This window comes from Rattus norvegicus, chromosome 3, assembly GCF_021556685.1.
Source record: "Rattus norvegicus strain SHRSP/BbbUtx chromosome 3, alternate assembly SHRSP_T2T, whole genome shotgun sequence".
In the NCBI taxonomy this organism is placed as follows: Eukaryota; Metazoa; Chordata; class Mammalia; order Rodentia; family Muridae; genus Rattus; species Rattus norvegicus.
The window spans coordinates 55,945,613-55,958,378 of NC_141536.1; the positions used below are offsets into that span (position 1 = coordinate 55,945,613).

The following is a 12,766-nucleotide window of genomic DNA, read 5'->3' on the forward strand; positions in this document are numbered from 1 at the left end:
TTTTCTTGGTGCTATACTGGAGCAGTGAGTGTGGAGACGCCCTTTCTTTGCTATTTTGGCAGGCGACATTCAGGTTGTCCTCCTGAGAAGAGCCTGACGTTCCAAAGGTTTTCTGCAGTTGCTCTTCCTTTCCTCCTCCTTTGTACGATCGGTTTTAGCTGTCAGTTTTTTGTTTGTTTTGTTTCTTGTTTTTTAACTGAAGTTCTTAGATCTTTTTCTGGATCGTGCTCTGGAATTCACTGTGATGTTAGTCCACGTGGACCTTTCTTTTTCTCTGGGACTTCTGGATTCACTTGTCTTATTTTCTTCTGTTGCTTCTCCTGTTCCCCCCTGGGGAAAGCAGCTTGAAAGAGAAGGCATAGTTAAAGGGTACAGAACGTGATGTTGGGGAAGGACCTCCATAGTCAGAAAGGAGCCGTGATACTGGGGTTCAAGTAGCCTTCTCTCTTGCAGGCTAGCCCCAGACCATGGAGTGTTAGCAGCTACTTTAGCATGGGTCTTTCTACCTCAATTATCCTAATCAAGATAATTCAGCATTGCCAGAAGTAATCTAATCTAGATACCCACTCCCCCAATGGCATAACTAGAGGTAGTGTATCTAGACAAGCCCAGAGACTATCTTCTAGGTGAGTCTAGATCCTTTTAGGTTCCGATATTAACCCATCATCTCAGTTTCCTCGGGAGTGAGTTTCTCCTAGCAGCATGGGTTGGAGGGGTCGCTGTCAGGTCAGCAAGCCCAGCAGCAACCACCGTTGTCTGTTGAGCCATCTCACTGGCCCCTTCTTTGACTACAGACTCTCAGCGCTTCTACTGAATTTTTATTTCCAGTGATTTTTAGATTCTTTTAAGAATTTTTAAAAATTACTCCTTACAGTATTCTGTTCTGGCTCTCCTGTCACTTTGAAGGTAGTAATTAAAGTTAATCTATTTATTTCAAATTATAATTTATGTATTTCCTATTTTCGTGTTTCCCTATACTGTCTCCTTGGGATTTCTGAGGTTTTTTTTCTGTTTGTTTTTTGTTTTTATTGACTATTTATTCAAATGAGTGTGACGCACAAATAAATACATAACAGTTGGACGCATTTGCTGTAGGGGTACGAAGTATGCAAACTGAAATCATTCTCAGGTTGTATATTTTATTTTTTGCTTGAGTGTCTTGTTTGCATGTATATTTATGCACCATGTATGTGCCTGGTACCCACAGAGTTCGGAGGAGGGTGCTGGACCCCCTGGAACTGGAATAGTGGATAGTTGTGACCCACCATGTGGGTGCTGGGAACCCAACCTAGGTCTTCTACAAGAGCAGCGAGTGCTCTGAACTGTGGGGCCATCTCTCCAGCTTCATTTAAAAACACCAAGACAGACAGGAAAGGGTTCCTTTCCTCTGGGCCTGGAGTCACATGAATTGGCCCAGGGACTCAGTGTTGGGGGAACAGGAAGTTGGGGGTCGGGTAAGGGCTGTGGATGGTGGCGGCAGCTCTTGGCTAGATGCTGTGAGTGGTGGTTTGTGCTCTGAGGTGAGCTGGCACTCTGCTTCCCAGCATTCTCGGGACAGCACTTAACTCTTCCAGGGTCTTTCCTTGGCACAGGCTCAGGTTCACGGTTATCTCAGTCAGTCTCCTGTTTCATTAGTCTCTCTCAGTGGAGTTGCCTAAGTGTACCCACCAACATACCACCCCTCTCTCCCCATCCCTGGAGGACTCAGAGCTCTTGGTAATCTATTAAATAGTCTTAGAAAAACCTCCCTGAGTGGTTTATATAATCCCCCACATCTGTATCATGTTGACTGCAAAGCAGAGGCTATTCGTCAGGTCTAGCCATGACCCCTGGCTTAGATTACCCGTCAGCCTCTAGTGACATGCCACCCCTCACAGTCCTTTCTGCTCAGCTCCATGTTTTCTTCATACTGACAGGAATCGCCTCTCATTCCGTACATGCCACAGAGTTGTAGTCCATAGCTAGACAGCTAGTCTGTTGCCAGAAGGTTAATAAAGGAAATTAGGAAATATTTACTTACCTACCTTTTAATGATGCATGCAACTGTGTGTGTGTGTGTGTGTGTGTGTGTGTGTGTGTGTGTGTGTGTGTGTGTGCGTGCGTCCTGCAGTCCTGCCTCTGCCTCCGTCTTACCTCAGAAGCTCTGGGGTTGCTGGCAGTACTACTCTACACTTAGATTTATTTCACGTGTGCTCGTATGTCCGTGTACTGTGTGCATGCCTGGTGCCCATGGATATAAGAACCTCTTCAGATCCTCTGAAATTTGAGTATGAATGGTTCTGAGCCACCACGTGTGGGTGCTGGGAACTGAACCTGGGTCCTCAGCAACAAGTGTGCTTAACCTCTGAGCCATCTCTCTAGCACCCCTCCCTTCTTTATCCTAATGTCTGTTGTGACATACCACTCACTTAAGGTTTCCAGTGCACCCTCACTTCTTACCGGGGAAGTGTAGCCAAACATTGAACTGATCATCCCAGAGGGTTTTAATTCATTGTACTAAAATACATAATTCCACAGGCCTTTGAATTCACAGCCAAGAGCAGTTTAAAGCATAATTCTAAACACAGGTTCTTTAGAAAGTCCTTCCATGCTTTGATACTGTAGTTTCTTAGTTCTAGCTGTTTGTGAGGCAGAGCTTCACATGATATATTTCACAGCAAAATTTTCAACTTTGAAAATCAAAATAGGGGCTGGGGAGATGGCTCAGCAGTTAAGAGCACTGGCTGCTCTTCTAAAGGTTCTGAGTTCAAATCCCAGCAACCACGTGGTGGCTCACAACCATCAGTAATGGGGTCTGATGCCCTCTTCTGGTGTGTCTGAAGAAAGCTACTTACATACATAAAGTAAATAAATCTTAAAAAAAAAAGAGAGAAAGAAAAAGAAAATCACAATAGGGCTCTGAGTGTAGCTTCTAGTATGTGGGAGGTGCTTGGTCCAGTGCCTTACACCCTTAGAAAATGAAAACAGCTATATAATTCTTAGTATGTTTCTAGTATATATACATTATCATCTTAAACAATATATGAAATCTCAACTATAAGCCATTTACGGTATAACTTTTTTGTATCTGTTATTTACACTTATTATGTTTATGCTAAGAGCATATTAATAACATCAACTTAGGTCTATGACAGAAGGGGTATCTATAGTAAATTAGGATATAGGCTAGGAAGGTAGACTATACTAACTATATAGGAAAACAATAAAAATAATGGGTAAGTTAATTACTAATTCAATCTACCATGTGGTTACTTGGTTTGAAAAATGACAGAATAGGAAAGATGTGCTTCCTTTAACTCACCAGAAGGTTGTCTGGGATCCTGTGTTGCAAAGTTGCATTTATTTGTTGTGTCTCCGTGTGTTGCACAGGTGTGGAGGTCAGAGGTGGCACAGGGTGATGCTCATTCCCTTATGTGCACTCCCGGGACTGATGTGCACTTCTGGGACTGATGTGCACTTCCAGGATTGATCAGGTCCTTGGCTCAGTGCTTTTACCATTGGGTCATCTCGTGGCCCTTAGTTTTGTTTCACTGAGACAGAATGCACAAGCTAGTCTTTAATTATGGCAATCCTCCTGCCTCGGCCTCCTCTATGCTGAGATTGCAGATGTGTAGCACCACCTGCAGTTTAAAGAAAGAGACTCAATTAGTTTATCTGTACGTGCCTGTGGGTTACGTTTATACGGTGCCCGTGGAGGCCAGAAGAAGGTGTCAGATCCCCTGGAACTAGAGTTGTTTATGGTTTTGAGCCACCATGTAGGAGCCAGGAACAAAACCCAGGCCTTTGCAAGAACAGTCAGCACTCGTCACTGCAGAGCCATCTCTCCAGCCCATTTCCCACTTCTGTTTGATAATATATCTTCAGAGTTAGAATCGTGAGTGTTTCTGACTTGTTTTTTGTTGGCTATTTTTTGTAGACCTCTCTCTTGCTAATACATAAGAGTGTTGTACAGAACATTTAAATGACTACGTGGCATTCTGCTTTAGAATGCACTTTCTGTAGCCCCTGTGTGGGTTACTCTCTGCTTTTTCTTAAATCCATGGTGGGCATTCTCATGCGTACTTCACCTACATTAGTTTTTTTTTTAGGATAAACTTAAGATGTGGCACTGATGTGTCTAGTATCTTTGCTCTTTTTAAATTTTATTCCGGTTATCATATTACTGCTAACCAAGAAGGGTTAACCTTGTGTTAGCTACACCGTTGAGGGCAGTGTTCACATTTGCAGCCTGGATTTCCAAAAGCAGCATTCTCCCCACAGTCGTCTTTAAATCACGATACCGTACCGTGTGGGACCCGGTCACAATTTGATCCTTTCTCCTCTTAGATGAGTGACCGGGGAGGTGGTGTTCCGCTGAGGAAGATCGACAGACTCTTCAACTACATGTACTCAACTGCACCCCGGCCTCGTGTTGAGACGTCCCGTGCGGTGCCCCTGGTATGTGACACAGAAAGACTGTGGTGACCGTCAGCCACCATCAGAATGTGGCTTCCCCAAAGACACTTAAGTCAATTTCACAGGAGCTCACAAGGAAGGAAAATGTTTCAAAACTTTAGGGGCAAAATACTTCTATCTGAATTTAAAGAGCCCTGGGATTAATTTTTAATTGAAACAGGCACAAGACAGATGATAGTTTGAGGTTTTTCTGGTACTCTTGGTCGTGACATCACAGCAGCCTCTTCTGTGGCAAACCATATGTACCTGTCTATTTCAGTATGAAGACTCCCTGTGGATTGTACCAGTCATGTTTTCCTTCAAGTACTTATATCTAGAAAGACCTCATTGGCAGATAGAACTGAAGGTCTCCTCTCTCTCTTTATTTGTGTTCTTCAGTTCACCCAAGGTTGCCTCCAATGCCCTGGTATTAAAGGCATATGCCACAGTGCCCAGTTTGTTTACATTTTTATTATTATTTTTGTTTGTAAGTGTATGAGTGTTTTGGTTGCAGCTCAGCCCTAGGACAGGAGAAAGCTGGAAATTGGGTCGTTGACTTGGAAGGCCACCTAGAAACGGTGAACTATAAAATAATTAGTACTAGCATGATGGTTCCATGAGAAGAATGCCGCCTTCTAACACAGACGGCATCATTTGATCCCCACATCCCAGGGTGGCAGAAGAGAGCCAACTCCTGGAAGAGGTCCTCACTTCCACACACAGAGCGCTGTGCACACATACCTGCACTCATAAACACACCAATAATAGTAATATAAAAAATAATCAGTGGGAGAAAAGGCCAGAGCAGTGTTAGTGACTCTTCGGTTTGCATAAACGTGCTGTGAGGAGTACCACCCAAAGCATGGCTCGGGGATGGGAGCCATTTTTACCTCTTCCCAAGTGTCTGTAGAATTTCCTAGGTAAAGAAGGACCAGATACTGGAAACAGGTTGAACAAAGACCCAGTCCTGGGTTTAAGGAAGTCGGTGAAGGAGATCGGCTCCACTAGACAGGAGAGCAGGCAGAGACCTGATCTTGTCTTGGACGTTCTTTTTAGAAGCTTGGCTCTTTCTCTCTGGGGTGGGGAAGTCCTGGTATGCTTTGAAGATTTTGGAGCAGGGAAGTGATCTGTCAGTGATAATAAGAAAGCGACTATTACAGATTATTTCCAGGTTCAGAACAAAGGCTGGGCATCCATGGTGTGAAGTCCTGAGATTCCCGTCTATTGTTAGTAAAGCTGCCACAAGACATTTTCTCGTCTTGCTCCTAAATGAAACAGTGTGCTTTGTACGAAATTACTGAAAGCTGTGTTGGGGAACCCTGGAGCAGGACAGCAAAAAAAAGCAACACGCCTTCTTGGGACTACCACAGATCATGTTATAGACCGAATTAAAGGCTTTACGTCCACAGTTGGTGAACTAATGGGCTCAGCTAAACTGCAGCTGCATCCTTCCGCATGGCTGCGGTTTACAAGCTCTCTCAGCTGCACAGGCTGACGATTTTGCCATACTCAGTGGCATCTATCTTAGTTAAAAAAGTGTTTCAGTGTGTGGGTCTCTGAACAGGACTGTTTTCTCATCGAACAGGCTGGATTTGGTTACGGATTGCCCATATCACGCCTCTATGCACAGTACTTCCAGGGAGACCTAAAGCTGTATTCCTTAGAGGGCTACGGGACGGATGCTGTCATCTATATTAAGGTAACAACCAAAGCGTCTTGATATAATTGTGTTTAGTTTTTATTTGTATATATTTTTATTTGTACATGTATGCATGTGTGTATGTGAGTTTATGTGGACCATATATTTGCAAGAACCCCCAAAAGGCCAGAAGTGGTCCTGGGGTCCCTGGAACTGGAGCTACAGGCAGTTATGCAGTACCATGTAGGTGCTGGGAACTGAACCATGGTCTCTCTGTAGGAGCAGCCAGTGCTTCGGCCCGCTAAGCCGTCTCTTCAGCCTGTTAACCCAACTTCTTTTAATGATAAGGAAGGTACCAGTGAGAAGTATAATGGGGCTTTACTAAACCTCATGCTACTTAATAAATGTAGAGATATTTATATGGGAATGCACAGTTGGATAGGTGAGGGTAGTGGGAAAGCAGTAGAGAATCCTGAATGTACAAGAACGACCCTGGGCTCAGGCTACAGCACTGTAAAAAAGGAGTAAATTTAGTTTTAATGGGAAACACGACCAGTCATCGAACTGCTCTTTTAAAAGAATGGTTGTGTGTTGTTTATTTAGTGGGTGTATGTTCGTGGGTGTGCACTGCATTGGGTCAGAGGACAGCTTTCCAGAGTCAGTTCTCTCCTTTCCCCCTGTGGATTTGGAGATTAAACGTGGGTCTTTTCCCTAGCCACCTAAAGTAGTTCTTTAAACATGTTTGTTTGTTTGTTTGTTTGTTTGTTTGTGGGGGCATCAGCTGTGTGGAGATCAGATGGCAGCTCACCAGAGGTCTTTGCTCTGACCATGTGAGTCTTGGAGATTAAATTCAGATCATTAGGCTTGTCGGCCACATACTCAAATAAATCAATGGAATGAGAGTAATAATTTTTAAAAGTACTGGCTATGCATTTGGTGCCTCCAGTTCCTGGCTCTGGCCACTAGATGGCACCTATCTTATAGGCTATGCTCAAACATTTTGTGAAAAAGTTTGCCTGAAAAGATTAAATTCTTCATAGTCATGTTATTATTTCCCCTAATATGTCATTGTGAGGAATTTAAATATGACCGTATCAGCATGATACACTAAATATAGTATCTTGGTCTGTATGACCGTATCAGCGTGCTACACTCAATATAATATCTTGGTCTGTATTTAGACTGCTCAGAGCATGGAGGAGTTGGAAGATTTTTCTGTTTGGGAAAAACCAGAACGAAAGCGTTAAGATGGAGTCATCACACCCAGTCACATTACAGACCCTGTTCAGCGTCACTAGGAGGAAATTTCCAGTTCCATACTGTCAGCAGCCTCTTGGGGAATACCAGTGGCCTGGTGTCAAAATGCTGACAGTTCCTACTGTGGAGACAGTAACAGAGTTTGTCCCTGGGTCCCATTATTTACAGGAAACTGTAGGGCACCGAGTGAATGGTTGTGTGTGGGAAACTGGGACCAAAGCTGACTTTAATGGCGGGAGGAGAAAACACAGTACTGCTTAGTGATACAGCGTGTGCTTCATGTACGAGAGAGACCTCATGTGCAGTCTCCAGCCTGGAAACTGGAGAGCGAAGGACCAAGAAACTTGAAAAAGCCCAGATGCTTACTTAGACCGAGCTGTGTGTTTATTGATGCGAATATTGGTGCGTTCAGGTTTTAATTTTTATAGAAGATTATTTTATGTGTACAAGTGTTTTTCTTACATGTAAGCCTCTGTGCTTGCTACCTGTCTGCCTGCCTGGTGTGTGTGGATGTCAGAATAGGGCATCATCAGGTTTTCTGGCCTGGAGTTACAGGTAGTGGTGAGCCACCATGTGGGTGCCAGGAATTGAACCCAGGTCTTCTGCAACAAGTGCTAAGAACCACTTGAGCCATCTCCATTCCTGCATAGTAATGTTTTTTATAATACATTACTATATAGTGAAAAAGATTGGCTTTCTCCTCATTAAATCTCTATATGGGTATTAAGGTAGATATACTGATTTTTATACCATTCCTGCATAGTAATGTTTTTTATAATACATTACTATATAGTGAAAAAGATTGGCTTTCTTCTCATTAAATCTCTATATGGGTATTAAGGTAGATATACTGATTTTTATACTCTTACACTTGACCATCTTCTTAAAGTGACTTCCGGCTGTGTTTGCGCTTTGCAAGAGATGTCTGTTCTGCTTGGGTTGACATTTCCAGGCTGGCTAGTAGATAACTGAAGCATCAAACTCAGTCACTAGGTTACTGGTTCCTCAGTTGTAAATAGCATATTCCTGATATATCCACCCTGAAAAGGGTGTGTGGTTAGTAGAACCCTGTCTACTTTGTAGTCGCCATTTGCCACTGTATATTATCTCAGATATGAATTCTTAAAAATGGCTGATTTCTCTCCAACCCCAGGCTCTGTCAACGGAGTCCATCGAAAGACTCCCTGTGTATAATAAAGCTGCCTGGAAGCATTACAGAACCAACCACGAGGCTGACGACTGGTGTGTGCCCAGCAGAGAGCCGAAAGACATGACGACGTTCCGAAGCTCGTAACTGCACATGGGACGCCTGGCAAAGCCAAATGTGGTTTTTGCCAAACTTGGAAGAGAGATGTATTTGGAACCACATTGTACCAAATATGTCATGTGTGATTTTTCACAATCAGTGTTTGCTAAAGCTCCTAAAGGATCAATTATAGCAACTTTATTCTGATATGTTTTGTTAATTGGGCGTGTTTTTTTTTTTTTTTTTTGAACGCACATAATTTTGGTCAGCTTCCCTTGGTGCGGTATGGAGTGTGAAGTCCCTGGTTTCTGTAGGAAGCTCAGTGTTTCTTCCAGGTTTTCCTTTATATCCTCTAGAAGCGCCTGAAGAACGTGGAGGAGCTGGTTAGCGGCCTCTCTGCTTTTGGAGTTCTGTCATCCGTGAGTGGTGACACCTAATCAGATGGTCGTCTTACCTCCCACGAAGCAGAACACAGCAGTCAGTTAGAAGCCACACAGATCGTCCGAGTGCTGAAATTAATTGATCATGGCGTCCTTTTATTGCAGTGGATCGTAACGACTGGCTCCCCATGGAGCAAAACCCAGAGCATGAGTAGCGAGCTTCTAGTCAACGAGAGGGACTTTCTTTAAAAACAGAGTCTCACTGGGTAGCCCCAGCTGCCTTGAGTTTACCCTTGGCGTCCTGAGAGCTGGGAAGGGTGTGCCACCACATCTGGCTTAGAAGAGAAATGTCATCCCCAAAGCCAGCCACGTGCCAGCAGAGAATAAACTGGGAGGCACCAAGCAGCCAGACCGAGCCGGCTGACTGTTGAGATTTTCTGATTATCTGAGCTTTTGACGAGAGTGAGTTTCTCTGGGTCCGACCCAGGCACCCAGAGACTGCAGGCCAGAGATGAGGTGAGGCTCATGGCTCACTGGCTGGCTGGAAGTACACTCGGGAGTGAATAGTGACTACTGCTGTTGCCAGAGTGACAGGCTGGATTGGGAAGCGTGGGTGCCCCATTTTCAGGTCAGGTTGCTACACTTCCAGGGGACATAATCTGACTCTCAGGCCTGGTGCAGTCTAAAGTGTTAGCAGCTGGGGGATGATGGTCATCACAAGAGGTCAGATGACAAAGGTTCAGCCACCTAGGTTTTAAGTGGCGACTAAAGACATATACTTTTCTAAACTATCCAGGTTTTTTTAATCAAAGAAAAGTCCGTTTATATTGACTACAGAATCCCTTTGCAGCTAGCTGTGTGGTGATTGAAAGTCTGCAACCAGTGCTTTGGTGTACTGATGGTATTTGTGTCGAAACAGAACTATGGAGCAGGTACGACAGCTCGGTTCTCTCTCAGTGACCCGAAGTCACACAGAATTGGAGCCACAGCCTGAGCTATCTCTGCTGATCACCATCCACTGTCTGGAATATTCTTACCTCTCTCTTAAACAATGGAGAACTCCTTGGGAAACATGCTTCGCCACTTACCTGGAGGGATCTGGGGGTTTGGTTTGGAAAACATCGTGAGTTGAAACATGCCACTCTTGACAGGATTTACCCAATTATCACTCTGTGCCCCATAGATATATATACATATATAGTACAAAAGCCAAGTCATGCAACATGGCACAGAAGAGGATTTTGATACCAAATGATAGGGACGTGTAGTCTGAGCTCCAGGGTGGCCAGGCCAGAATCCTTATGTGAGAGGTGAGGAGCCTGGAACTTGTGTCCTATTGGCCCAGGGCTTTTTAACTAATACTACCAAATGTCGGAAAATACACACCTTATCCCTGCTGTTCCTAATCGAGGACTTTGTAAGAAATAATAGACTCTGTTCATGAGTGACATTTACTCAGTGTATCGCACTTACTAGCTTTAAATTACATTTTACTGCAATGGTGAAATATTTTGGAATCTTTTGTACAACCGTCAATAAACGTACTATTTTTAATTTGTGAAATACTTTGCCCTCTCCAAGGAATTAAAACATGCCTCCCCCCCACCCCCTGCCGCCTAAGAGCTAAGAAAATGCTTTCAGACAGGAAGTAGAATTATTTGAGTTCAGCTTCGTTTTAAGATATAGCACCTTTTTGCTTTGTTGTTATTATGGTGATGGTTGGAACCTGAATGGGACAAAGCTCTGGGGGAGGCTTTTCAGAGTTGCTTTTAAAGATACCTTAAAGGGTTTTAGATTCATAGGGTGAGCCATTTTGTCTGCCGGTATTTGTTCTGTGGTTCGGGATAGGTATGAAAATAGGTTTGGCTGTTGGGGAATGGACAGCAAGTGATTTTTATAAGCTGGGTAGTTAACGAGTGTGCCAGTGCATTGTAGGAAAGGGTTGTAAGACTATTCCACACTAATATCAAATGCTGGCTGGTTTTGGTGCCTTTACACTTAATAAGGGTCAGTGTCTTACACTGTGAAGTTTCTACGCGAAGGCATAGGAGCAGAATTCTACCGCACCGTAAGACATTTTTGTGGTTGACAGTAAAATGAACACATGGGTCGGCTTTTTCAAAGAATAAATTTGAGTCACTTAAGGATTTTGGAAATGCACTCATGTCTTTTAGACAGCGGTCCCGGGGTTGGGGATTTAGCTCAGTGGTAGAGCTCTTGCCTAGCAAGCGCAAGGCCCTGGGTTCGGTCCCCAGCTCCGAAAAAGAAAAAAAAAAAGAAAAGATAGACAGCAGTCCGTTCAAGGCTCTGTATCTGTAAAGGTTCAAGAAATTGTAGCTGTTGCCAGCCCAGTGGCTCAGCAGGTAAGCACAAGGTCATCGAGCCTGGGGGTTAGGGTTGGAGGTCTCTCCTTGACACATACGGTGGAAGGAGAGAAAGAACCAACTGCCCCGTTAGTTGTCTTTGGACCTCCACATGTGCACTGTGCACGTGAGCATCCCCTACACAGGCCACACTAATAAACCCCAGCTGTAGCTAGGCGCCTTGCACTCTCCTAGCACGGTGTCTGAAGCAAGGCTTCCACTGTCTCTAGCCTAATGAGGAAACCCCTAATGGGGTGTATGTGGTTTGACTCACCATAGATTTTCTTTTTCTGATAAACTGCCAATGGTTGACATGTACTGGAGAACTGGTGGATAATTTTGAAAAGCTGTATGAATAAGTAAATTGTCCACAGAAATAATTGTAGAGAGGGGTTTAACTTAACCAGCACTGCCTTCTATTAATACTGGTGGAATCTCTAACTTAGGTAGTCAAGACAGATGATGTGCTATCCCCCGTTGATAGCATAGAGTGGCCATACCTTCCTTTCACTGTTTGAGCCAGTAGGGTCCAGCTGCCACACACCTGTAGGGATCTCTGAACTTAGGCCAGCCTGGTCGGCCTAGGGAGCTTCCGATTAGCCAAGGCTACGTATATAGACCCCGTGTGCCGAATGTTTTTAAGTCAACAAGGTCCCAAACAACTACAGAGGGAGGAAAAAGAATTGTCTGGTTCTGTGGCTAATTAGGGAGGAACCCCAGCCTTTGAGTTTATATCATCAGTTTTACAAGGAAATACAAAGCTTGAAAGGTCAGGGGGCTAGGATTAAATTTGGTTGTTTTTATTGAAAACTTCTCATTATATCTGATTACCTTGTGGTCTCAATACTATTATTAATTTTCTCACAGTCAAACCCAAGACACTTAAAAAAAAAGAATTAATGCTTTGTGAAGGAAAATGAATGTGTTCCTATTTTTCATAATCCTGGCATTCTTAAATTACTGTATCATTAGTCCTACTTTTGTGTTTGCAAAGAATTAAACATTGTATTGTCCACTTTTCTTTGCCTTCATATTTCTTTAGCATATTTTGATCATAGGTTTTAGTAGGAAAACAAAAGAGTGTCTATTTTGTTAGCTTCCTAAGGCTTTTACTTGGCTGGGGATACTTGGCTGGGGATAAAGAGGCTTTCAATCCTAGTACCACATAAATCAGGCATGGCGGTCTATGCTGCTAATCCAGGGGTCTGTGTCTGTAATCTGGGTTACAAGGGAGGTGGAAACAGGAAGGTCAGAAGTTCAAGGTTATCCTTGGCTATATAATGAGTTTGGAGTTAACTTGGGATATTTTAGACCCTGTCACTTACATCAGTGAATAGTGACAACTGTCTTTTTACTTCGTTAAGTTAGAGTTTTTTGAGCAAAATTTTCCTAGTAAGAGAAACTCATTGAGATTCTGGAAGTCCCTGCAGTTGTCATAGAGATGACA

General features: G+C 43.6%; 1 protein-coding gene across 6 annotated transcripts in view; it reads left to right on the forward strand.

The window, feature by feature from the left end:
* Pdk1 (pyruvate dehydrogenase kinase 1) overlaps window positions 1-12,339 on the forward strand; it is a 30,565-nt gene extending 18,226 nt beyond the window's left edge. For 3 of the 6 annotated variants that reach the window (XR_015680451.1, XR_015680448.1, XR_015680457.1), the window contains 4 exons: window positions 4,327-4,437; window positions 6,020-6,133; window positions 8,484-9,432; window positions 9,517-12,339. Coding sequence is in view for 3 of the 6 variants with exons in the window: in NM_053826.2 (NP_446278.2) it covers window positions 4,327-4,437; window positions 6,020-6,133; window positions 8,484-8,624 (366 nt within the window). In the remaining 3 variants the exon portion in view is untranslated. Of the gene's footprint in view, window positions 1-4,326; window positions 4,438-6,019; window positions 6,134-8,483 lie in introns of all 6 variants that reach the window. The other 3 variants (XM_087646668.1, XM_087646677.1, NM_053826.2) reach the window with 2 other exon arrangements.
* The last annotated feature ends 427 nt before the right edge of the window (window positions 12,340-12,766 follow it).